The sequence below is a fragment of the Canis lupus genome, chromosome 25, assembly GCF_011100685.1.
Source record: "Canis lupus familiaris isolate Mischka breed German Shepherd chromosome 25, alternate assembly UU_Cfam_GSD_1.0, whole genome shotgun sequence".
Classification (NCBI taxonomy): Eukaryota; Metazoa; Chordata; class Mammalia; order Carnivora; family Canidae; genus Canis; species Canis lupus.
In genome coordinates, this window is record NC_049246.1 from 44,821,816 (window position 1) to 44,848,250 (window position 26,435).

At 49.6% G+C, this 26,435-nt stretch overlaps 1 protein-coding gene across 1 annotated transcript in view; it reads left to right on the top strand.

The window, feature by feature from the left end:
• The window catches only part of INPP5D (inositol polyphosphate-5-phosphatase D), a 119,457-nt gene that overhangs the window by 24,394 nt on the left and 68,628 nt on the right, over positions 1 to 26,435 (top strand). The window contains exon 3 of the mRNA XM_038574220.1: positions 25,394 to 25,544. Coding sequence (XP_038430148.1) covers positions 25,394 to 25,544 — 151 coding nt within the window. The remainder of the gene's footprint in view (positions 1 to 25,393; positions 25,545 to 26,435) is intronic.

Sequence of the window (26,435 nt, forward strand, 5' to 3'; positions counted from 1 at the left end):
AACGAAAGGCCCAATTGGACTTGGCTTGGAGATGGTACTTCTGTTTATGACTTGGTGCTCGCAGAACCTTTTGAGGTTAGCCTTAATCTCCCTGTTCTTGGCAGAAGTGTGCCCCACTTTGAACCCCAAGATGGAAAAATCCAAATTTCTTCCCAAGTATTGAATGAATTAGTAGGTACTCTATTAGTCATTTGTACAAAGAGATTCACCATAAGAGAATAGGAAGTTCTCAGAGTCCCTTTGTTTCAGCTCCTCCTGACTGTCCAAGTCAAGAGACCCTGGGAGGCTGCTGGCCGTCCATCTGAGTGCCCACCTGTCTCTCCACCACGTTTATGCTCCTTCATGACTTAGAGGAAAAGGTTCTGAAGTTTGGAAATGAAGAAATGTGTTTTCCAAAATCCAATATCTCTGGCAAATAAACACTCTTAAGACCCTGAGAAGAGGCCATAGCAGCTCATACTGGGACAAGGAAAAAACACAAGGACATAGTCCTGGGCTTTAAAGAGGGAAGCCAGACATTCGCAACAAGTAGATTTTAATGTAACTCAGAAGTCTGCAAGAAAAACTGTTGACGGCTCAGGGAAGCCATCGAGGAGGTTGCTACTCCTGCCAACACCAAGCTCCTCCCTGCCCCAGGATCTTTGCACTTGCCCTGCCCTCTGCCTGGGACTCTCTTCCCTTAGATTACCATGTAGCTAACTGCCCCAAAGTTACTCCCAGGTCTCCCCATCTAACGTCATGCCCTGCCCTGACAGTCATTCTGTTACGTCCCTGTTTTATTTTTCTTCTTAGTTCTTATCACTGTCAGCAGCCATGTTAGTTTTCTTTTGCTGCTGTAACAAGTTACTGCAAATATAGTGATTTAAAAACAACACAGATGTGGGGCGCCTGACTGGCCCAGTTGGTAGAGCATGTGACTCTTGATCTCAGGGTTGTAAATTCGAGCCCCATGTTGGGTATAGAGATTACTTAAAAATAAGTCTTTTTAAGAAAACCCCCACAAATGTATTATCTTATAGTTTGGGGGATTAGTAGTCTGAAATGGGTCTCACTTGGCTAAAATCCAGGTGTTTGGGCAGCCTGGGAGGCTCAGCGGTTTAGCGCCGCCTTCAGCCCAGGATGTGATCCTGGAGTCCTGGGATAGAATCCCACGTCGTCGGGCTCCCTGCATGGAGCCTGCTTCTCCCTCTGCCTGTGTCTCTGCCTCTCTCTCTCTCTCTCTCTCTCTCTCTGTCTCTCATGGATAAATAAATAAAATCTTTAAAAATAAATAATTAGAATAAAATCCAGGTGTTGGCAGAACTGTAGTCCTTTCTGGAGACTTGAGGAGGGACATCTGTCTTCTTGCTTTTTCCAGTTTCTAAGGGCAACCTGCATTTCCCACCTTCAGAGGCAGCGACGGCCAGTCAAGGCTTTCTCCCCATGTCATGTCTCTGGTCCCGACTCTCCTACTTCTCTCTTTCCCTTACGAGGACCCTCAGGATTTGACTGGGCTCACCTGAATAATTCAGAACAATCCCTATCTCAAGCTGAGCATGTTAGCAACCTTAATTCCTTCTACATCTTAATCCCCGCCACACCATGCAACAAAACACATCCGTGGGATTCAGAGATCAGGCCATAGACTTCTTTGAAGGGGCTCTACCCTCCACAGTGACTCTCTGTTATTTATTGACTCACTTGTTTGTCATCTGTCTCCACTATGAGGATGTGAAACCCAGGGGAGCAAAGACCTCCTCCTTCTTGCTCCCCACTTTGTCTGCAGCTCTTAGAAGAGCACGTTGCACATAGGACCTTCTCAATAAATATTTGCTAACCGGGTGAACGAAGGGGTACATTTGTAATATGAGTGAGAGGGGAAAGGCCTCCCATGTCTTTACCTCTACAAGGAGGGGGATGTGGAGTAGAGACCTCCAGAGACCTCTCTGCTCTAAAATTCTAAGATTCTTTCCATAGCAATGGCATCAACAAACGTTTGGGAGAGGGGGGTGCTCAGAGCAGCTCTTCTGGAATCTGCTCCACGCGTGGCAGCGGAGGGGCGCAGCTAGAGCAGTAAGACCTGGGCCTGGGATGAAGGAAAGGCAACAGGGGAGTTTGGGGGCGAGCTGCAGAGTTAATCAGGGAGCTGCCCCAGGCTGCATCTCCCTGAGGTAGCTCTGCTCCAGGCTGAGGACACAGAGCCTGTCTGCCAGCTGTCATTCCTGGCTCCCACTGAGTACCTCGAGAGTTGTTCACAAAGAGAAATGAAGCAAGCTGGAAAGAAAAGCATCTCAGGGAATGTAATTAAGGATAAAAATATCCTCCCAGGCTCCTGGCCATGGGGACCTAGAGGATGCCCCTGATCTGGGGACCAGGGGAACCATGATGGGTTTTGAAAGATAATGACTGGTACAGGTTTTTAGTATGGGTAAGTTTGCACAATTAGAAACACCCTCTATATGCAAGCAGGGCCGAAAGACAGGGAGGAGTTCAAAGCATGCAGTGTGTTAAATACAGAACCTTTGCAGGGGGTGGGGGGAGAAAAGGGGAAACAGACACAGAGAAGGAGAAGATGGGCTTCCTTCTTTGCATGTATCAGGAGGAAATGACAATTCTGGAGGCAAATTGTTGAATACTGGAAGTGGAGGAGGACTTAGAGGCTCCTCACAGCACCCCCCTGCCCCCCATCTCCCCTCCCTCCAGTCCTGAGCCGGACTGAGCCAGGACACAGAGCCCCACACCTGTCTCACCCTCCTACCCACCCCCCCGTACGCCCTCTCCTGCCCCCCATCCCAGCCTTCTGCACCCCTCAGCCCCACCCCATGCATCCCACCTAAACGATGTACTCCGGCTGTTAGGTGTGAACGCATTTCGACCCCGTGGTGAAGATGGTTACACAGGAAACAACAGAAAGATAAGTCACAAGCACAGCCTGAGGAGGAGGGTAAATAACCAGCCCAGCCTCTCCACCTGAGTGCAGCCTGAGGCTTACAAAGCTGCTTACACAGCCTGGCTTGGACCCCTCAACTCACTCTTGACCAACTTCTCTTCTCTTCTTTCTCTTCTCTTCTCTTCTCTTCTTTCTCTTCTCTTCTCTTCTCTTCTCTTCTTCTTTCTCCTTTCTTTTTTCTTTTTTGCGTGTGTGCATTAAGAAGGATTACTGCAGGGGCACCTGGGTGGCTCAGTTGGTTAAGTGACTGCCTTCAGCTCAGGTCATGATCCCAGGAGCCTGGGATGGAGCCCCACATCCAGGCTCTCTGCTCAGTGGAGACTCTGCTTCTCCCTCTCCCTCTGCCTCTCCCCCTGCTCATGCTCATTCTCTCTCTCAAATAAAACTTTATTTCAAAAAATAAAGTGAAATATCCAGAATAGGGAAATGTATAGAGACAAAAATTAGAAGGTAAGGATTGCCTAGAGTTAAAATGTATTAAAAAAAAAAAAAAAAAAGATGGGCACCTGGGGGGCTCAGTGGTTGAGTGCCTGCCTTCGGCCCAGGGTGTGATCCTGGGGTCCTGGGATCGAGTCCCATATCAGGCTCCTCACAGGGAGCCTGCTTCTCCCTCTGCTCGTGTCTCTGCCTCTCTCACCCTCTTATGAATAAATAAAATCTTTAAAAAAAAAAGGATTACTGCAGATCAGTATTTGTTATCTCTACTTTTCCTCTTAGCAAGGTAGTAAGTGAGGGTGAGGAAGTTTAAATTGAAAATATTGAGCAGAGATAAAAATCCCCTGCAACCGAGACATGCCTTGCTTCTTGGGAAACTGTCCATGTAAATATGTTTCTCTAAAATTTAACTTTAGAACCCATAAAATATTTGCCATCTCAAAAATAGCCTTAAAGACTTCATGGGAAGTACTTTGAGTACTCATTAAGGCATTCTTGAAATGTTGACTCTGATATTTGGGGGAGAGATTTGCAGAAATTCTGCAACAGTAGTACCATGCCTGGTCTGCTAGAGCAAACTGCACGATCTTCAGTGTGCTGTGGTTCGCTTTAAAAGTGAAAGTGGTCAAAAGCTACACACTTCTACTTATAAAATAAATAAGTCCTGGGGACATAATGTCCAGCACAGTAGCTGTAGTTAATGATATGATATTGTACGTTTGAAAGTTGCTAAAAGAGTAAGTAGATTGCAAAAGCTCTGAGTACCAGAAAAAATAATTTGTAACTGCCTGGTGATGGACGTTAACTAGACACCTTGCCGTGATCATTTTGTGGTATATATATGCCTATATCAAATCATTATATTGTACACTGGAAGCTAATATAATGTTATGTGTCAGTTATATCTCAATTATTTTTAAAAAATTTATTTCAAAGACTCAGTCCAAAAGAAGAAAAGAAAAGAATGTAATACTTTCTTTTTCTCATAATAATTTTCATTGCACATTGAACTCCTACTATTTTGGCTGTTTTAGGTTAAATAAAATATATACATCAATTTAATCTTACCTGATTTTTTAAAACTTTTTTTTTTTTTAAGTAATCTCTCTGCCCAGCATGAGGCTTGAACTCACGACCCTGATATTAAGAGTCGCATGCACCACCAGCCAGGTGCCCCTCAACGCTCTTTTTAATGTGACTACTAGGAAATTTAAAATCATGTATGAGGCTCACGTTATATTTTTGCGGGAGAACCTTGCTACACAAAGTGTGGGCCCCAAAACAGCAGCACGAGCGTCACCTAGGAGCTTGTGAGAAATGCAGAGAACCAGGCAGGCCCAGAGCTACTGATTTAGAGTTAGCATTTACACAAGATCCTCAAGTGATTGGTGTGCACAGTCAAGTTTGAAGAGTGTGGAGGTCGAGGGAGCGTGACAATAGATCCCACACATGACAAGAGGGAGGAGAAACCAAGGCAAAGGCTCTGTCCAGAGGGCTAATCTCCAGTATCCAAGATGTTCCAATACCCAAGAACATCAGGAGTGCCAGGGCCTGTGAGGATGGCCCTGCCACCAAGAATGTGTCTGACAGGTCACCTGGGCAAAGATGTGTACAAGGAGGTTCACAGCAGCAGTACTTGAAATAGGAGACTGAGGAGAGCCAACAAGCAACCTAGCTGGTGATTTTTTTTTTAAGATTTTATTTATTTATTCATGAGAGACACAGAGAGGCAGAGACACAGGCAGAGGGAGAAGCAGGCTCCCTGGGAGGAGCCTGATGTGGCACCTGATCCCAGGATCCTGGGATCAGGATCTGAGCCAAAGGCAGATGCTCAACCACTGAGCCACCCAGGTGCCCCCCCAACTGTGGTTAATAGGGAGTGTTCATAAATTGTGGCCTGGCCCGTGGAAGATGATGCTGTTGTTGGACGAATTAAGGCAGAGCAATGTGTAAGAAGTCGGAAATCACTCCAAAATGTGAAAGAAGTTACAGGATGATGCTGTATGTAGGAGAGCTTTGTTCGGGGATAGACTATATGCACCAGGTTGTACATTGATCACAGCAACAGGAAGAAGATCTGAGAGACTGTTCGCAGCGGGGCAGGAATGAGGGTTTTCAGGCCATTGGGGCAGGGGGTGGTTACCAACAAGAGACAGGGGCTCCTTTCTACTTTACACACTTTGGTCCTGTTTTAGTTGTTTTCACCGTGGCCAAGGTGTCACTTTGATAAGAATTATTTTCCTTTGAAATACTTCACTTCTTGCCTTTGTTTAAAAATGATTGCTACAGGAAATGGGATGGCCTCTGAAAATCTGGGGCTCAGAAATACTGTAGCGTCGGGTACCACGCGGGAGGCCCTGCAGAGACTGGGGAAAGGAAGCCTCAGACCTGACTGAGGAAGGGCTAGACGCTGGGCCGGGGTGTTCGGAGACTGTTCTGCAGGCAGCAGGGAGCCATGGAGGGTTGTTTGTGTGGAACACAAAATGAACTGTTTTTAGATAAACGATTCTGTGGCATCTCGTATGTTCACAATGTTACGTGACCACCACCTCTGTGTAGTTCCCAGACATTGTGATCATTCCAACTTCAAACCTCAGATGCATATATTATTATTATTATATTTTATATAAATTTATAAAATATTAATTATAATTGCTGGTTTGTTTTTTTTAAGATTTTATTTATTTATTTGACAGAGAGAGAGAGAGAGAGCATGTGATTGGGGGGCAGGGAGAGAGAGAGAGAGAGGGAGAAGCAGACTCCGTGATGAGCAGGGAGCCCAATCCCAGGACCCTGGGATCATGACCTGAGCTGAAGGTAGATACTTAACCAACTGAGCCACCAAGCCCTTGCCCCTTTTAAAATTACCTTTTATTCCTTATGGCCCTTTCCCGGGGCATTGAGACCTGTGTAGAGAGTTGCTCTCCTCTTCTCTCCTCTTCCCTTTCTTTCTTGTTTTCCTGTCTTTTTCTTTCCTTTTTTTCTTTTTCAACCCAAGTGAAATATGAGTATGCCTCTCAAAAGTGCTCCAACACAACAGAAGCACAGAGAGTAGAAAGCAAAAGTCTGCCCTCAGCACTCCCCTCACCCCTCTCTCCTTGGTGGGAGCAGCCACTGCCAGCAGTGTGGCCTTTGCCCTTTGGGTGTGCATTTATACAGAGATGTGAGCTTGTGCGGAGATAGAGGGTTTTTTATTTTTATTTTTTATTTTTTTTTATTTCATTTTTTTTGATAGAGGGTTTTTTTAAAATAAATGGGATTATGGGCACCAGGGTGGCTCAGTCCGTTAAGTGACTGCCTTTGGCTCTGGTCGTGATCCTGAAGTCCCAGGATTGAGTCCTGAGATCGAGTCCAGGGATCAAGTCCCACATCCAGCTCCCTGCTCAGTGGGAAGTCTGCTTCTCCCTCCCCCTACTCCTTCTCTCTCTCTCTTGCTCTCTCTCTCTCTCTCCCCTAAATAAATAAATAAAATCTTTTTTTTTAAATGGGATTGTGCTGGATGTATGTTCCACATTTTGGTTTCTTCTCTTAGCAGTTTGTCTTTGAGATCTATCCACGTCAGTTCACATACCTCTGTACTTCTCAACTCTTTTACCATACAGTCCCTCCTCCTGTGGCTAGTTGTTTAGACCGAGTCCTTGCCGTTATTAATACCAAAAGCAACCACCGCAATCAGCAGGCTTGTGCAGGCCTCTGTGCACACGTGCAAGCTTTCTTCCAGATGGTACCAGTAGGGTGAAGGCATGCACGTTCCTGTAGACATGGCCTCTTCATCCTGCCAAAAACCCCTTCCAAGTGGCCTCCCACCCAATGTCACTCGGTGCCAGCCAACCATGTCCCCACATCCTCTCAATACTAGACATCAAAAAAAAAAAAAATACTAGACATCATCGGGGTCTATAATTTCCACCAAGCAGAGGAGAGAAACATGCAATCTTAATGTTTTACTTTGCATTTCCTTCATTATAAACATTTTTTCCTATGTTCCCTGGCCCTTTGTTTTTCTTTTCCTGTGAATTGCCATGTAGAGTCTTTGTCGGTTTTTTTCCCTTTTGAAAAAAACCTTTCTGATTAAAAAAAAAAAAAAAAAAAAAAAAAAACCTCTTTATATGTTTTGTGTATTAATTTTGGGGGGTTAGCTAGTTATGATGTAAATATTTTCTCCCAACCTGTCATGGTTTAAAAACTTTGTTTATGGTTCGTTTGTCATGTGAAATTTTTTTTTACAGATTTTATTTATTTATTTGACAGAGAGAAAGAGTGTGTGCAAGCAGGGGGAGCAGCAGACAGAGAGGGAGAAACAGGCTGCCCGCTGAGCAGGGAGCCCAACTCAGGGCTTGATCCCAGGACCCCAGGATCATGACCTGAGCTGAAGGCAGATGCTCAACTGAGCCACCCAGGCGCCCCCACATTTGTGTCTGTTTTATGCTGTCTTTTATATTTTCTCAGTGTAGTTCTTATATCTTACATTCTTATATGTGATGGAGTTTAGTTACCTTGGCAGACAGAATGTCTTTTCCATGACATTTTCTGATTGGGCTTTGTTGACGTCCAGGCAAGTAGTGGTGTTTGTAGGCTGCTCTGACCTATGTTTCTGAATTATCTCGTGAGTTTTCATTGTTCCTTTGATGACTCCCTTGGCCTCTAGAAAGGAACACAATTGGAGTGCAGGATCTTCTTGTCTGCAAATAGTGATAGAGCCTCTCTTTTCAACAGGACTAATTGCAGGGAGGGGAGTCGTTTCGACGGTTTTCGGCTGGCAGAGCAGGGTCATGATGCCCATCGCGGCAATGACGCTTGTTGTCTTGCTTCTGATTTCCAATGATGTTTCCGCTCTGGATGGAGGATGCAAATCAAAGACAAGGAATAAAATGGGAATGCCAAGAGGAGGGTATCTGCCAAGCAGTGCCCAAACTGAAACAGCAGAGCAGATGCTCAGCTGAGTAAAGCCAGGTGGTCAGTGCCCAGTGGGCCTTCCATCTGACCCACTCTGCCCCAGATCATTGAGCTCTGCTTGCACCCGCTTGTGTCCGGCACCCAGCATAACTGAGATGCCTGCTAGCTTGGAGGGAGCCACACACACGCTGGTGAGCTCACTGCCTGGATCCTAATCTGAATCCCTGGTGTAAATGAGGGGGAGAGCCCAGCAGCACCAGAGGCCACATCCAGGTTGACTCACAGCGGTATACTCTCCTCCTAAGCCATAGTCCTCCATGTAGTTCTTGACAAAAAATTATCACAAATGCTTTATTGAAAGTATATATATGATATCAAAGATCACAGACTGGCATCACCGCCCCCACCCCAAATCCCCCCCCACCGCCGCCACTGTGTTGGATATAGTGTTTCTTTGCCTGACATATGTTTTTAAAAATTATGAACCAGCTGAAATCATTTTTAGAAATTCTGAGATTTTAAAAAACATTCTGAATTTTTGGTGTTCCTTGAAGAATTTGAAGACCTGATAAGCTTAGACCTGCAGTACCAGGGTAGGCTTCCCCCTTTCAGTGTGGCATTTCTCTTTAATGGGACACAGTCCCCACCTCTCCCTATTGCCTCACCCCCAACCTGCTCCTCTTATTTACACCATCTGCCTGGCCTCCATAGGCGGCTGAGCTATAATCTCTATTGGATACGACAAATGATATAACTCATCAGACTAGCAACCGTATATTGGTCTTCTAGGTAAATAAAATAAGGAAAGCAGGTTCACCTGACTTGGTCTGCTCCGCATAAACTGCTGGTTCCCAGGATCTCTGCTTGCTTTGGCACATCTTACAAACCCTGCTGCTAACAATCTGATGTAGAATCTTTCTCAAAATTGACACAAAGCTCACTAAGCTGTAAACTAAGGAAGAAGACGCCCGACCCATTGTGAAAATCACAGCTTGCCTGGCAGGCCCACAGGCATCTGGGCTTCCCCTCTGCTCTTCCCTCCAGCCAGTCAGCATGGTTGAGTTCCCACCCAGAGTGCTCTTCCTCCTCTGGAGGAGGCTTGGATTCTGTACAAAAAGGTATGGCTGGATTCCCCCTTTCTGTCTGGGGCTTTGGACCCATAATGTAGGGGGCTTCTGTCGGTTCCTCAGAGCAGAAGGAATCTGCAAACGGCGACTTTCAGTTCCCCTGCAGAGTGTGGCGTTTACCCCGAGCTGTCTACCTAAGCTGTCTTTATTAGGGACGCCTGTGGCTTGTTAGGGGTTGGCCAGATTGACAATCACGTCTGCTTTACCTAGAGCCCCTTTAATCCCCAAACCCTTATTTATAAGTTTTACCCATTCCTTTTTTATCACATCTGGGGAAGATATTTTTTTTCTATCTTATTTTTCTACTTAATGCTCCATTCTTCTGACCTTCATTCAGTTTACTCAGCTGACACATAGGAGTTGATAATATATCTACATATTCAACACATGGCGGGTGCACCATGATGATAAGAGCTCTATGGGCAGAGCTGTGCCCTGGACTTGTATTAACTCATTTCAATGCCTAGCTGAGGAGATCTCAGAATCTTCATCTATGGACAAGGAAATTGGCCTAGATTGGAAAGTTAAATGCCATATCCCAGGTCATGCAACTATTTGGTGGAGGAGCTGAGGTTTGAATTGGGGGCTGACATGCTGTTTTAAAAAATTAGTTGCAAGCATTTAAAAAAAAAAAATAACTGAGGCTTCATCCAAGAGTCTGGATTTTTAATCTTCCCTTGAATGTTCTGAAGTTATGGCAACTTTAGGGCTATGCTACCCCATGGGGATATAATTGGATGCAAGTGAAGCGGATCCTTTCAAAGGGACATTCTTCCAATATGCCACAGTCCCCACCTCTCCCTCGGGTCTCCCACCCTGCCTGCTTCACTCACATTAGGCTTCAAGATTTTGTGCTTTTACTTAGAGGCCACATTGCTTTCTAACTGTTACTTCCCCTTGCCACTTCTTCCTCTCTGTTTGACCAAGAGAAAAACTGAGACACAGATGATTGGGGGTAATTAATTCAGGTCAAATCAGAGAGGCCACACCACACAGCGAAGAGCCCACCTTTCGAGGTCAGGCTACATGATCAAAACCACAGTGCATTCTCACTATAAAGTAACAAGTACCAAACTGTTTTCGTCCCTAGTAGCCCTTTATGCACTTGCATACCCTTCCTTTTAATAGGCAACCACTTGAGTGGGTGTCTTTCTATTTGGATATGTTCTTACAAAATGCATATTGTTGCTCATGTGCAATTTTAATTTGCTGAAATGATATCATAGCTCTCAATCTATTTTCTACTTTCTTCACCAAAGGATCTTTTTAAGATCCTTCCGTGTTGCTTCTTCCTCTTCTAGTCTTTGCTTCTGGGTGCTGCATGCCACACTGTCTGCACTTCAACTGCACGTCACCTGTCCACTCCCCCAGATCTCTATCACCTTGAAGTTTGAAGGCCATCCAAAGAGGTGGCCAGATGTGAGCCTTAGGGCATATGCCCAGGGGTGAAAATGCTGAGTCACAGATGCCACACATGTCTACTCTGTCTAAATTGTGTCTGATGCTTCTCCACAAGGGCTCCACGGTCTACTTAGATCCTTTATATAACACAGATGTTGAAGGAGGATTGGAGGGAGAGAGGGCTTTTATTTTTTATTATTTTTTTATTTTTTTAAAAGATTTTATTTATTTATTTATTCATAGACACAGAGAGAGAGGCAGAGACACAGGAGAGAGGGCTTTTAGATATACACTATTCATTAGTGATTAAGGTCTTTTGTTTTTGTTGTTGTTTTAGATTTTATTTATTTATTCATGAGAGACACACAGAGAGACAGAGGCAGAGGCAGGCTCCATGTGGGGATCCCAATGAGGGACTCGATCCCAGAACCCCGGGGTCAAACCCTGAGCCAAAGGCAGGCACCCAACTGCTGTGCCACCCAGGCATTCCTAATTAAGGTCTTTTCGATGGAGTTCAACACAGACTTGCCTCCTGCCAAAGGTTGCAGAACAAACAGGCAGAAAAATTGGAGGACAGCCCCTTCTCAGAGTCCAAGAGTACAGAACCAGGGTAAGGGACCCGACACCTGGTTCAAGTCCCGTGCTGTGCCACTTATGGGGCAAGTCATTTGGCGCCTTTGAGTCTTGTTCTTTTCCTCTGTAAAATGGGAAGACCAACAGAAACTCCAGGAAGGTTGTTTGGGCACTAGAAACGTATGTCCTTCTTTCCTTCCTTCCTTCTCAGCACTGAGGTATACATGATGTGTTTTGTCACCTAAAGTCTGCTCAGTCTCATTAAGACATTTAGTCTAGCTGGCGCAGGGACTCACAGGACCAGAGGCCCAGCTACCCGAGTGGGTTTTGAACTAGCCTGAGCAGAAGGTGAGGCAGGTTGTGCACCAAGAGTGTGCTGAGCCCGGAGGAGACGAGGGAGGGAGCAGAGAGGGTGGTAGTGGTCCTCATGGGCAGCCGTCGGGGGGGGGGGGGGGGGGGGGGGGGGGGGGGTGCGGAGAGGAAGCTAAGAGCTTCAAGTCTGATCAGCTCCTCCATAAAGTGAGGGGTGTATGTGCCAGATTCTTTGCTGTTTGTGAAGGGCATGGGTAGAGAGCCTGAGGGAGAGTCCTTGGATCAGCTGTTGAGGGGAGGCTCAAGATGAACAAAGACCAGTTTGGGGGGAGTTGAACATCCTAGGTCTAGATCTTCCAGAAGCTGACCCTGAGCTTAATACCAGCAGTTACTCAAGAAAAGCTCCCAGGAGAAGCTTGTAAGGGGACAGGAGATGCAGGCCTGGGAAGGGTGAAGCCAAGCAAGAGTGCAGCACAGGTCAACTCTCAGATCCAGCCTGATCCTAAGAGGAGCTCTGGAGCCTGAATTACACCTCAGGGTTTGTCCCACATGGAAGCAAAGAGCTAGGCTTTTGCACACACACACTCCAGGCACACGTTGGCACCTTTGGTGGGGTGGGCACAGGGAACCTAGAGCTCCGCAGTCTCTCCTGAATCTCTGTATGAGTGAGGCGGCTCCAGTGCCCGAGGAGAATCAGGTGAGGTTGCAAGCAAAGCACAGGGCCCCCAGAAGAGCAGGGATGGGAGCCATAGAGTGGTGAAGGGATCCTAGGAGAACTGGGCAGGACACCAGCAGTATCCCACGTAAGGACCTAGCTGTGATTTGAAACTATAATTTATATGAATGCTGGTACTTTGTGTAAGCAGCTCCTCCTGCATGCCGTGATGCTTCCCTCTCCTCGCCTGATCAACTGCTGTCCATCCTTGGCACCTCAGCTGAAAATGTTGCTTCTTTGACAAAGAATTCCTGGCCCGCTGAAGTCTCTTTATAAGACCCTCCCAGGGCACTGTCTTCCCCTTACTGCCTCTGTACCTTGGAATTATCTACTTAATTGTTTACTGTATCTCACTTCTTTGCTAGACTGGCCAGGCCCTGGATGGGGCGCATGGGAAGAGACCAGTAAATTTGTGTGGGCTGCCTGCTGGCTCGATGAGCTTCCTGGCTTCCTGGTCTGCTCCAGCCCTGCTCAGATGCAGAAGGTGGTTGGGAGCTGGGCCTGGACAGTGGCTTGCCTGGGCAGGGCCTGCAGCAGTGCACGGCAGGGGTGGGGTGGGGTGGTCCCATGGAGGTAGGAGCTCTGGGGGCCATGGAGGGGTTTAGGCTTGTTGGAAAGATGGTGGGACCCAGAGGGACCCGAAGGCCTCACACAGAGGACAAGCTGGGAGGCCAGAGAGGAGACATAGTGGGAACGAGAGCACAAACTGAAGGCATTTGTTCCCTGTAGCAGATCCTCGTGTTAAAACAAGTTGTGTTTTCTCAGCTTCCTCATGGATAAGTGGAGATAATTCTTGTCATGAAATTGCAGTAAGAGGAAGGCTCTCAGAAAAAGTTCATACTTCCCTTCAAACTTGTATCTGTCAGTGTTTGCTGCATAACAAGCTCAAAAATCTAAGTGGTTCACAACAACAAACATTTCATTTCCTATAGGTCGGCTAGTTGGCTGATGTAGGCTGGGTTCTTCCGGACTCTGCTAGGCTGGGCTGGAATCCACATTTCTGGTCAGGGCCGGGTCTGCTCCTCATGCCTATATTCTTGGCCCACTTTGAAGGGCCACAGGCTCCCTGGAGCATCTCTTCTCATGGCAGATGGCAGGGGTCCAGGAGGGGCAAGCAGACCCCCACATTGTCCATTAAGCCCTGAGCTTAGAACTGGCACATTTGCCCACATTGCGTTGGTCGAAGCAAGTCATGTGGCCAAACCCAACATCATTGGGCAAAGAAGTAAACTCTTCACACTCTAGTGCAAGATGTTGTAAGGTGCCACGATGAGGGGCGTCGCTGTGGAACTCCATAGCAGCGAAGGGCCACTCAGCCACAGCCCTCCTTCCCCGTAGTCTGAAGTCTGGGCTGCTCTTGGTGTGAGGTGTTGGAGAAAGCGTGCAACCTTTCCCGTAGTACCTGCCAATCTCACTGGGATGCTGGGTGCGATGCATAGTTTCTAGCTGTCATCTGTGACCATTGACAAAGGACCCATCCTGCCCCAGGGTCTTCACTGTGGGCATGCGGTCGCCAGATGGGGACTCCACCATCCAAACACCCAAACCGCATGCTGGCAGATAGAGCACTGTCTCGGCCTGACCCCCGGCTCCGACTGTGGTGGCACCAATAGAGACCTCAGACGATGCCTCCAGAGCTGTCATTTCAGTACCAACCAGAGGTGTCAATGTCTCCCTCCTCTAGCCGGCAGCTCCTTTGATGTGAGAGGTTCAAAGCCCTCTCTAAGCTGTTCAAGTCTGTGAGGAGAGCGCGGGGCACCCTCCCACTGCACAGATACCAGAGAGCGAAAGGTAGCGATTTGGGACCTCGTGATCTCAAATCCCAGTGGGGCTCCCAGCTCACAAGTGATAAAGCCAAACAAGCTGTGGAATGCCCCCGGGGTTGACCTGGCATCTGAGGCTTCCCCCGCAGGAGAGTGCGGGAGGCACGGCTGCTGGTTCTGGGGTCGAGGCTGCAGGGCAGCCTGGGAGGAGTTGCCACAGGAGCAGGAACTGGAAGCTGGACAGGGGGAGGTTTGCAAGCCTGGGGAAGGGGCATGGGTTGAGAAATGGAGACGTTGCCTCTGAGCATCGGGGAGGGATGTGGATTTAGAAGTTAAGTGCAGACTGGCAGTGAGCAGAACCCATGCCAAGTCGTTCTGGGAAGTCTGCCCAAAACAAGGCAAGAGAAAAAGCCAAAGAACCCAGCTTCAGGAAGCAGGGACTGGTTAGAACAAGGTAGATGGGAGATCCCAGCCTGCTGGCTGGGAGTAAGATAGAGCACCGCCCCTCCCCCCAACCGGGTCCAGGCCCACCTGACCCGCTGGGCAGCCTGGTGCTCACCAGGGAGCTGGGGGTGAGCGTGGCGGAGCGTGCTGTGAGCGGGGGGCACTGATGGCCTGCTGGCTACAGCTGGTGGGTGGGGCTGGGACGGCTTGGCAGGCCCCACTTTTCTTCCTTTGAGCCTCATGCCTCCTCCCATAGCTGCCACATCATCCCCTTCTGCACATGTGAGACTCTGAACGAGCCTCGTGTCGGCTTTCATGGCTTCTGCGCCCTCAAACATGTGATTTGGGGGACCCTGCCATGGGGCAGGCCAGAGGAGACAGGACGGTGCCCACAGATAACACATGCCAGCCTCCCCACGCCCCCGTCACCGCCCACCGCAGCTCGGAGGGCAGGCCCGCTGCCACCCAGGATACGAGCTTCTCCCGCAAGCCGGGTTTCACACCACCCAACCCACCCACTGAGCCGCTGGAGGCTGAAGTCTGCCGGAGAATCTCCAACCACCTGGTTCCACCCCGAGTTGGCAGCTCCCCGCGTCTGGTATCCTCCCTCCTGTCTAGCTAGAAAGTCCGTGGGTCCCCACCCACCGCCTCCCATCCTCTCTTATCTGGAAGGCTTGGGCGCTGCTCTTCTGACAGTGTCGCTGACCACCCATGCAAGTTGCTTAACCACTCCGAGACGCCGTTTTCTCAACTGTGAAATGGGGCACTGGCACCCACCTGTGACATTACATACACCATAAATTAGATCGCATACCCAGCATACCTGGCCCAGCTCAATTTCTTCCATTTGGGGAGTGGAGTCATCACCTAGGAAGAGCCAGAGAGGTTCTGGGCGACCCCTCCTCAGAGGGACCCTGCCCCTGTCCTGGCTCAGGACGCACAGCGGGGAGCCGTGTTCTTGCCACTTCAAACCTATCTTCTGTCCCTGGGAGTTCTGTGGGGGACTGTTCACTGCTGGAAAACAAGGAGCAGTCCCAGGACCTGGAGAGCCCATGGTCCCCGTCTGCTCCCTCCCCACCATTCACAGCTCATGGCTCTCCAGCCCCTAGAACCCACAACACCAGGCTGTTTACAGCACATGGCAGCTCCAGCTTCCTGCAGCCTGATTGCCAGAAAGTGGCCCCTCCAAAAGCTCCCACAAATAGTCTGGGACATCTTGGAAGACCCCTCAGTGTGCCTCCGCCAGCACTGAGCCTTTTTCTCCTTTGTCACCTCCCACTTGTGAGGCGCTGTGTCAGGGGAGACCCTTGAAGAAGGTTTGTGCTGCCCTCTGAGCACCCCGAGGTCACCAGGGTCCCTGCCCCTGCCTCCGTCCACTTGTGCCATGTCACCCTCTGGTTATCTTGCTATTCTCGGTACGTCAGGATCATCACAGTCATCTGAGCATCAAAGATGTTTCCAAGATGTAGTTTTTGTGCAGAAACCGACAGAAGCCTAGAGACCAGGAATGTTTTTATACCCATTTTTTAAATATCTGGCTCGCTCAGACAAGTTGCCTCGTAAGCCCATCTCCTGTGTGTGTGTGTGTGTGTGTGTGTGTGTGTGTGTGTGTGTGCTGGTGTGTACGTGTGCATGTTAAGTAGATGGGTTAGGTTGCATAAACTCATTTTTTAAAAGGATTTTATTTATTTATTCATGAGAGACAGAGAGAGAGGCAGCGACACAGGCAGAGGGAGAAGCAGGCTCCCTGCGGGGAGGCCGATGCAGGACTCGATCCCGGGACTCCAGGATCACTCCCTGGGCTGCAGGCAGGTGCTCAAGCACTAAGCCACCCAGACGCCCTCATAAACTCATTTTTAAAACTTTTTCATTGCTGTGTAGAGCTCAAAAAAAGTGTTTACATGTAGCCACCATGCAGATTAAGGTAAATTAACCTTAAACTGTAAAGTTACCATCTTGCCCTTTAAAATTACTATTTTGTGGGGAGACATTTTGAGACACGTGGACACCCCCCTCCTCCTTGTCCTCCCCTCCCTCCTCCCCCTCCTCCTCCACCCAGCTGGTGTCCACACCTGAAGCCTCTGTCCGTGCTCACCTGGATCCGTCATCGCCCTGGCGGTTGGCAAACAGTGACAATTGCTGTCATTCCTTCGACGGGTTTCTTTGGCGTTCTCCCGTGAGGAAGAGCATTCTCTTCTCATTTGTTTTCATCAGAGTAGACTCATCAGTTGCTCGTTTATTCCGTGAATTATAATTATTGTTGTCATTCCCTTTGATGCTCAAATGGTGCTCACATAAAGCGCATCATCTTCTGGACATTTCCTTACTTTCTGGGGCAACGGATGATCCAGGCCTACCGGCTGCCTTTCCCAACGGGCCCTAGAACCAGCCTCCTCTCCCAGAAACCTGGATTTTTCAGCGCTCAGTGGTATTAAGCAACTGAGACCTGAGCTCTACCTGTACTTTGGCAACCGGGGCATCTGTGGCTGCTCCCAGGCCGTGCCTGCAGACAGCTAGGACACCGTGGGCACATGCATGCACACACGCACGTGCATCAGGATTCACCTGTATACAGGTGAACGTACCTTGAGTTCACCCTAATATCCCCCTCCAATATGACACTGCAGAAAGTTCACTGTAGCCTGACTGCTCTCACCGTGAGAAGCCCGGCTCCCGTTTTTCCTAATTTCTCAGTATTTGCATGTTTCCCTGTATGTAGCCAAGTCTCCCCCTCTGCTGCCCCTTGGCCCCACCCAGGCCTCCTCGGAAGGTCCTGGCCGCTTCCTTGCCCCACCTGTGTCCCCTGCCTGCTGATCACCTCCTTGGCCCCAACCCCCAAAGCCCTGGCCCACTCAGAGGAAGAGCAGGGAAAGGAAGCAAACCGGTAAATATGTTTTAAAGAGAAAAGGAGAAGGGGAAGGAAGGACTGATTGGTTTTGAGGAGACACATCCTGGGGTCCCTCCCAGGCCATATAGCTGAAGAGGGACTTCTAGATCTCAAGCGGGTCTCCAAAACTCTTCCCAAACCTGCCTGTCCCCTGCTGTTCCCTTCATTAACTGAGTTACTAAACCCAGAGATTTAAAGTGTCCTTCCTGGCCTTTTGTCCTTGCCCCCCCACCCCGTACTGTTCCGGTTGCGGCTCTGGCCCCATCCTGGCCCCTCTCCCTCCACTGCACCTCCCCAGCTCAAGCACCAGGAGCACCAGAGTGAGGGTGGCTTTATGCCTTTAGTGGCTCCAAGTCACTCTTAGAACAAAATCCAAACTCTACAAGCCCTCAAAGGCCCAAGAGACCCATGATCTGGCCTCTCCTCTTCTCCTTTCTTCACCCAAGTTGGAGTCTGCAATTCTTAGGAAGAGGTTTTGGAGGGAGAAGGTGGTAAAGGATTGAGAACAACGCCGAGAGCAGAAGGGAAGCCAAGAAAAGCTGGCAGGGGCTGGCAGGGAGAGGGGAGGGCTGATGCAGGAGGGAAGGAAGTGGGTCCCAGCAGACAAGAGGGGGTGGCATCCAGCCCCTGCTGAGCTGGTGTCTGAGTGGAGGGAGCAGTGCTAGACCTCAGGAGCTTCAGAGCCTCTGGGGGCAGGAGGGGAGGTTCCAGAACAGAGGGCCTGGGCCTGGACATCACCCCTCATGCTGCTCCATCAACACCATGCCTCGGTGCCTGTGTGGGAGCCCCAGGCCTGGGGGCCTCCGAGGCCTGAGCTGACTCCAGCTCTGCCTCCACCACCACCTCTGAGGCCTTGGACGCCTCTCCGCCCTCCACGGGAAGATGGAAAAAGTGACAGCAGCCACCCCGCTGCCCTCCCGGCCATTTCTTCACAGCAGCCAAATGCTATCGTCACCGGCTCACCCCGCTGAAGACCTTCGGGTGATTTTCTCATTGAACTTACATGAAATGCTTTGCCCTAGTGGGTTAGGAGCACCATTTGCATTTGTTTTGTTTCCACTTCTTAATACTTTTTCACCATTCCTAAAATTTCCACAATGATTGTATCCGCTTGTTCATTTAAAACAAAGGTGGGGGACACCTGGGTGGCTCAGCGGTTGAGCGTCTGCCTTCGGCTCAGGGAGTGATTCCGGGATCCGGGATCGAGTCCCACAACGGGCTCCTTGCATGGAGCCTGCTTCTCCCTCTGCCTGTGTCTCTCTCTCATTGTCTCTCATGAATAAATAAATCTTTAAAAAATAATTAAAAAATAATAAAACAAGGGTGGGCAGAAGCTTGGGGGCGGCGGGGGGGTGTGCCTTGCAGCAGGGCTTCCTGGCACCCCGCCCCCAGCTCCCACTCGGGCTCCCCCTCTGCTCCCCGGGTCGGCTTCCTCCTGGGTGCTAGACCTCTTTCAGTTCCCCATTTAGAGATCCCAGACGGGGCCGACGTTAGAGTTACCCCCTGGGAAAGTTGAGCCTGTCCAGCGCTCTGGCCTCCCTGCCCTGCTCGCCCTTCCTCTGGACGGTGTCTGAGAGTCACAGCTATTTCTGGAAACACCGCGTTTCTCAACGTGCATCGCCCTGAGCCTCCAATACACTGGACATCCAGCGGCCCCTTTGTCGTAAAGACTGTGGTGGTGGTGCCTTCCTGAACCCTGGGGCGGGGCTGGCTCTCCCCCCTTGCGCTCACCCCCCCCCCAGGAGTCCTGTGCCTGGGTAAGCTCGGGGGCCAGCCATCCGGGGAAGGGGCCTTCCCTGCAGGGCCCGGCTGCATAATCTATAATTCCGTTCCCCCAACCCTTCTAACGTGAGGCCTGTCGTGTGCAGTGTGCACGTCTCCGGGAGCGGTGGCGGGGCCGGTCACGACCCTTGAAGGGGCCCCACGGACGGTGGAGGCTGAGCCACGCAGCGTCCCTTTCCTTCTGGGACTTGGAAACCTGCGCAAGGCCAGCACCGCTGGGAGAGGCGGGCAGGGCTTCGTGGAAATGGTAGTGCTGGAAAGCGCCTGGAACTTTCCATAGACCCGGAGATTTTAATGGAGACCTGGAAGAGAGCAGTTTTTGCTTCACCACCTGACCTACCCCCTATCATGTATTTTTTTTCTTCTGCGCGACTTTTGGATGGCACAAACCCCAAAAGGCCGTGTGCTCTGTGCCCACCTGTGAGTGACAGGCTGACTGCACAGAGGGGACGCTGCTCTTTTCCAAAATCACGCTGTCTGTGGGGTGCTCCGGGTGTCTGCTAAGGGAGAAGGACCCCCTCCATCAGGGTAGGCCAGGGGCCACAGAGCAGAAATGCCTCCTTCCGCAGGCCCTGCCCTGGGGGGTCTCTGATCGCGGGGGGCTCACGTTCGCGGCACCAGCCTAATGTGGGGCTGCAGGGTTTCTCTGTTTCAAAATGACTTGATAAATCTCTTCAGGAAGGCAGTGGCTGCGGAATGAGGAACAAAGTCTGGAGGCCCCAACCGTCAAGGATGGAGGGCAGCCCCCCCTTCCCCGGAAGCTTGGCCTCAGGGCGCAGAGCACACAGGCCTGCTCCCTCTGCTCCTGTGGGTCCCTCGTCGCCACCGCCCCGATGCCCTGAGGGTCTCCCGTTAGGGTCCACCTTCCCTCACCCCCTGCCCTCGTCTCCAGCCGGGTTTGGCAGATGCGAGGCACAGCGGGGATGAGAGTGGGGAGGAGGTGAGGGTGCAGGACCTCCCGCCCTGACCACAGGAGGCCACGGCTCCTGCCAGACAGTGCTCCTGGGTTCTTGTGCCTGCTCCTCCCCCGTGGGTGCTCCCAGGGTGGTGACTGGTCTCCTGTTTCGGCTCTGGAACCCTGCTCCCTTCTTACCGGTGTCCCTTCACCCTGTCCACTCAATTCTCCCCAAATCCCCTGGTTGAATGTGATATCTGGTTCCTGCCAGGACCTGGCTGTACAGGTAACAATCTTCTCGTCAACACTTTGCATTTGAACGTTGTTGAAAAGGCACCACTTTTGAGGGCTGTGGGTCCGGGGTGGTAGGAGGAGGAGTCCCCCTACTGCCAATGCCCCGCCACACCGTTTCTTTGCGTCTTCCGTCCCAGACCTACATAGGGTCCTCTCTGACCATCTCTCCTGGCTCCAAATATGTGACTCACATCCTGACCCCACAACAGTGGGTCCATCCAGCCATTAATTGCCGAGCACCTCCAGTTGTCAGGCCCTGCAGCAGCCCCATTTGGGGATATAGCAATAGCAGAGCTGGCCCCTGACCATAGGGTCCGTAGTAATGTGGATGTGGACTTGACCAGGCCCCTACCCCCAAGGGACCTCAGTGTTCCTGCTGGCCCATGGTCAATGCCCTGTTCACTTGACTCCCTACTCCTGGCATTGACTTGGCCCAGTTTGTTGGGTCACTGCCAAATCTGGCTGCCCTTTGAGCAGACTTACCCCCTTGTTGGCCACCCCATCTTGCCTTCTTGGCCACCCTACCTTAACCGAGAGACTCTCTAGGTCCAGCTTAGGAATGAGAACACCACAACTGGGCTATTCCTTTCTGTGCTGGCCAGGTGGGACCTCCTGCCACCTGTCTGAACATCCCTTGCCCCCTCCCCTGACCCCAAACCTGGGCCAGCTCAAGAGCTTATATAATCCTGGGCACTCCAACCTTTTTCTCTTCCTGTTTCTGTTCTAGAATGTACTTTAAACATTATTTTTTATTTTTTATTTTTTTAAACATAATTTTTTAAAGGAATCTCTGTGAACCCCTTCAAATCTCAGTGCCAAGAGCAGCAAATGCTTATGAGAACAGCTCCTCCAAAGAGACCCTAAGTTTGGGTCTCTAATTGGCACCCTGTCTCTCTCATTTCCTCTGTGTCTGTATGTCTGGCTGCCTATTGAGACAGGCTGCTCCCTGTTGACCCATGTATGTACAGTGAGTCTTTGCTCCGAGTGGGATCTGCCAATGTAGACCTGCCTTCTGGAGAGCACCCCATGCTTTTACACGGTCCTTCCCTCTCCTGAGCTATTGGGGAGGTGCAGGCAGGCATCCCCCCCAAACAGTGCCTTTCAGTAGCTAGCCATTCGTTGGCTTGCCCGCCTGTCCCCCAAGACAGGCTACACCACCATCCTTGAGGTTTGGACACAGGAAGGTCCAGGAAGGGACCCTGGACCACCTGGGCTGCCAGAAGCCTTGGTTTGCCAGGCCCTCACTCCCTGGCCTCCATGAACAGTCCAAGCACAAGCAGAGTCCAGCAGGTTTGCCTTGCCAATAGCACCCAGCACCTGCTGCTGGCTCACAGGCCCTCCCTCCCACCTCCTACCTCAATGAATCTATAGGGATTAGATTAATATTCAAGTGTCCCGTTCCTCTGCATGCTTAAGACACTGCATATTTCATCAGTCCGAAGATGCTTATTTTTTCACACTTAATATCTCTGAAATAAAATGTGTCTACACCTAATGGCATATCATAGTTTATGCTTTAACTTTTCAGGACTGCATATTGGTAACATGTGTCTTAGCATCTTAAATCCCCACATCCAGTAAGCCCTCTCCAACACACATTCCCGGCTGAGAACCCCCTTCCAGATTCACACATGAGCTGGTTCACTTTGACTTTCTTTGATGGTTTTATATCCTTTTCCCATATGCCTAATGGCTTGTCATCCTTAGGCGTAAATTCTTTGACAAGCTGACACTTCTATCACGGCTGCTTTAACAGAGTTGAGTTCATCAATCTTGCGTCACGTCAAATCATTTTTGTTGTTCTGCTCACTTTTGGTTTTGAACCTATTCTGGTTACTTTTTAGAAGGCCTAGCTGCTGTTGCTCAGATATTTCTGGTTCAATAATGCTTGGAAGGGATTGCTTAACCTGGGGCTTTGTGACAACAGGGAACTTATTGGAAAGAATTAAAAAAAAACAACCTGTTGTTAAACTCTGTACATTTATTAAATAGCTTAAACCACACAAACACAAATACATAGCCTCATGTACAGATTTATAAGTGTGCAGTGCACAGGTGTACGCAGACATGCTGGGAGAGATGAGAGGCCCAGTGGAGAGCCCTGAGTCAAGGTAAAAGTCAGGTGGATTCTTGTTGAGGGCAAATGCATCCTCACTAAACAACTGGGGGTTAACCTCCAGGAACAGGGGCTCAGGGGCAGATCTGAGTCCTGGTCTGCTCCCAGATGTCCGGGTCTGTCCCAGTCTGGGTCCTCCTGCCTCATTTGCTGTCCCGATCTCACTTACCCGTAGCCCTGAAGACCCCTGGACCAAGGCACCACCCCAGCCTCCTCCATTGGTCCTAACTATGCTGGAGCAATAGGTGCCTGACTTGAAGGTGGGCAAGTCAGGATGGTCCAGCCACCCTAAGCCGGACCCAATGAATTCACCAACCTGGTAGACTTTCCAAACCCCATACTCCTTGCCTGTTGGCCATCTCTCCCACAAATGATCAGTTCCAGCGCCTTCAGCAAGAAGGCAGCTGGCAGCCCCCGGGTGAGCAGTTGGACCTCTGATTTACAACTCTGACGATGGCACCTTCTCAACTCATTGTAAAATTACATGACTCCCAGGGTGCCCAGCTGGCTCAGTTGGTGGAGCATGCGGCTCTTGATCTTGAGGTTGTGAGTTCCAGCCCTGTGATGGAGGTAGAGATCACTTTTAAAAACGAAGAAAATAAAAAATAAAATTACAGGGACGCCTGGGTGGTTCAGCAGTTGAGCATCTGCCTTTGGCTCAGGTCCTGATCACGGGGTCTCGCATAGGGCTCCCTGCATGGAGCCTGCTTCTCCCTCTGTCTATATCTCTGCCTCTCTCTCTCTGTGTGTCTCTCATGAATAAATAAAATCTTTAAAAATCTTTAAAAATGAATAAATAAATAAATAAAATTATAAGACCGCCATTGACGAGATGGTTGTTATGATAATGCAGGTGAATCACAGGCACTTAGTGTGAGGACTAGGATTGCTGCACTCTGAGGTCAGGGAAGCCCCCTCCAAAAGGGGGGAGTCGTTTTGTATCATCCCTGTACCCACCAGCAGCCTGGTCCCTTTCTCCTGTCTAGCTGCTCCTCGCCGGAGCCCAGCTACATCTTCCTCCTCCACCCAGGGCTTGCACCCCCACTCAGCCTCTTCTTGGCTGGATCCAGAGCACCCTGCCTCCCACTGTCCATCTTTGCCTTCTGTGCCAGAGGGAGGGAGGAGTCCAAGATGCCTCTGGGTTTCTGCCTAGGCCAGTGAGGATATGATGGTGCCATTCCTTGAGACAGGGAACATGAGGAGACGCAGGCAAGGAACTAGACAGGGAGGATGGACAGGACTTTGAGGCATGTTGGGTTCGAAGCTGTAGGGTACAGAATTAATGAGGTCAGTCTCCTCCTTGCAGTTCTCCCATCCAGCCCTAGGGGTTGGTACCTCCCAGGTGTGGGCAGGGCCTCCGTGGGTGGGACCTCCATGGGCAGGCCTGACTGCCAGGGCCCACCTTGAATTTCTTGCTGGAGCCAATGCACAGGGTGAAGGAGACCTGGTCCCAGGGCAGTTGAACAGCACTGCACGATTACCTGCAGGCTCCTCTGTCATCAGCAACAGAGATACATATCAGGGAAAAATATTGTGCTGCCTCACCATTTTCTGAGTTTTGATGAAACAGAATTTTAAGAAATGGAAAAAAAAAAAAGCAAAACAATTGCTAGAATAGATTTCCTTGTGTTTAAAAATAAATTATCTTGGGGAGTGAGGAGAAATAAAAATAATTACCTCATGACACACACACTGATTTTAGAAAAACTGATTCTTTTATATTAAAAAAGGTTTTTGGGGTTTGGGACTTCAGGTACATTTTTTTTAATTCTTTATTTTTAAATTTTGCCATGATGAAAACGTGTAACTTGTAAAACAAAATGCTTTTTAAAATAAAAGTTTAGGGGCACCTGGGTGGCTCAGTCAATTAAGCATCTTAAGACTTTGGCTCAGGTCATGATCTCAGGGTTCTGGGATGGAGCCCCACATCAACCTCTCTGCTCACTGGGGAGTCTGCTTCTCCCTCTCCCCTTGCCCCTCCCCTTGCTTGTGTGCTCGCACTCTGTCTCTGTGTCAAATAAATAAATAAAATCTTTAGAAAATAAGTAAGCAAATAAACAAATTAAATTAAATTAAAATTAAAAATGGGTTGCATGGGTGGTTCAGTTGGTTTAGCATCTGATTCTTGGTTTCAGCTTAGGTCATAATCAAGCCCTGAGTCAGGCTCTGTGCTCAGCAGGGAGTCTCCCTCACCCTCTCCTCCTGCCCCTCCCCTTGTTTGTGTGCTCGCATTCACGCTCTCTCTCTCTCTCAAATAAATAAAATCTTTAAAAAATAAATAAGTAAGCAAATAAATAAAATAAAATAAAATAAAAGTTAAAATGGGGCACCTGGTGCTCATTTGGTTAAGCATCTAACTCTTGGTTTCAGCTCAGGTCTTGATCTCAGTCAGGGTGTTGGGATTAAGCCCCAGGTTGGGCTCCACACTCCTTAAGGAGTTTGCTTGAGATTCTCTCTCCCTGTGTGCCACCCCCCACCTTTTTTATGCATGCTTTCTCTCTCCCTCTGCCCCTCCACCCACTCCCATACTCTTTCTCTCTAAAATAAATAAATCTTTAAAAAATAAAAATAAAAGTAAAAAAAAACAAAGAAAAAGAATTGTTAAAACTGTCCTATTTGTATATTTTGCAGACTGGCCCTTGGGGGCTGCTGGCTACAGAATGTGAGGGTGTGGGTGTGGTGGACAGACACTGCATAGGAGCCCAGGGCTTTCTGGATCAAGGTCACTCCCTCAGCCTTGTTGGTCTCCACTGCAGATGGCCCTTGTAGTTAGGTGGTGTCCTAGCCAGTTCAAATGCACTTCTGTTTGGGATTTTGTCCTCAGGCGTCCGAAGGTGTCCCCATGAGGTTCTTCACCAAGCTGGACCAGCTCATCGAGTTTTACAAGAAAGAAAACATGGGTCTGGTGACCCACCTGCAATATCCAGTGCCCCTGGAGGAGGAGGATGCAGGTGATGAGCCAGAGGAGGAGACAGGTAGGAAGGGATGGAAGGGAAGGGTGGGGGGGATGTGTAATGGGGAAGTCCCGGGGTATTTCTTTCACCACAAATGCTCGTAGATTAGGTGGGTCTGGTTATCAGAGGGAGAGAGGGTGACATGGTAACCAAGGACGAGTTAGGAAAGCAGGCTCCAGGGTCAGACAGACCTAAGTCAGACTTCCTGCCTGCCAGCTTCTTAGCTGTGTGACCTGAGTAAATTGCTTCCCCTCTCTGAATCACAGACTTCTCTTAAACAGTAAAAATAATATCTACCTGTCAGGGTGTCATCACATGAATCAGTGAATGTGGGGCCTAGAGCGTAGCACACCATAAGCACTCAATAAACGCAGCTGCCGACCTCATCAAAACAATCAGCTGCATTTCGCTATAAAGAGAATGAAGAAGGGGCAGCCCGGGTGGCTCAGCGGTTTAGCCCCACCTTTGGCCCAGGGCATGATCCTGGAGACCCAAGATCGAGTCCCACGTCGGGTCGGGTTCCCTGCATGGAGCCTGCTTCTCCCTCTGCCTGTGTCTCTGCTTCTCTCTGTGTCTCTCATGAATAAATAAATAAAATCTTTAAAAAAAAAAAGAGAGAGAGAGAGAGAGAATGAAGGAGGAAATACTTGTATCTAACTGGAAAGAGAGAGGTGTTTCTTTATATCATCTTTAAAAGTCAAAGAAAGTTATAGCCCCTGGGAAGTATGTGAGAGGCAAGGCCTCCCCCTAAAACAGCGGAGGGCCACAGAGCAATCAAACAGGAGTCCCGCAGAGAGGACACTGCGGCTTGGAAGCCCTTGGATGGCGCACTCTTTTCCCCTGAGAGTTCACTGCCTAACAGAAAACATGACATATGTCATTGAGCCCATCACCCGATCCAGGCTCCCCCTA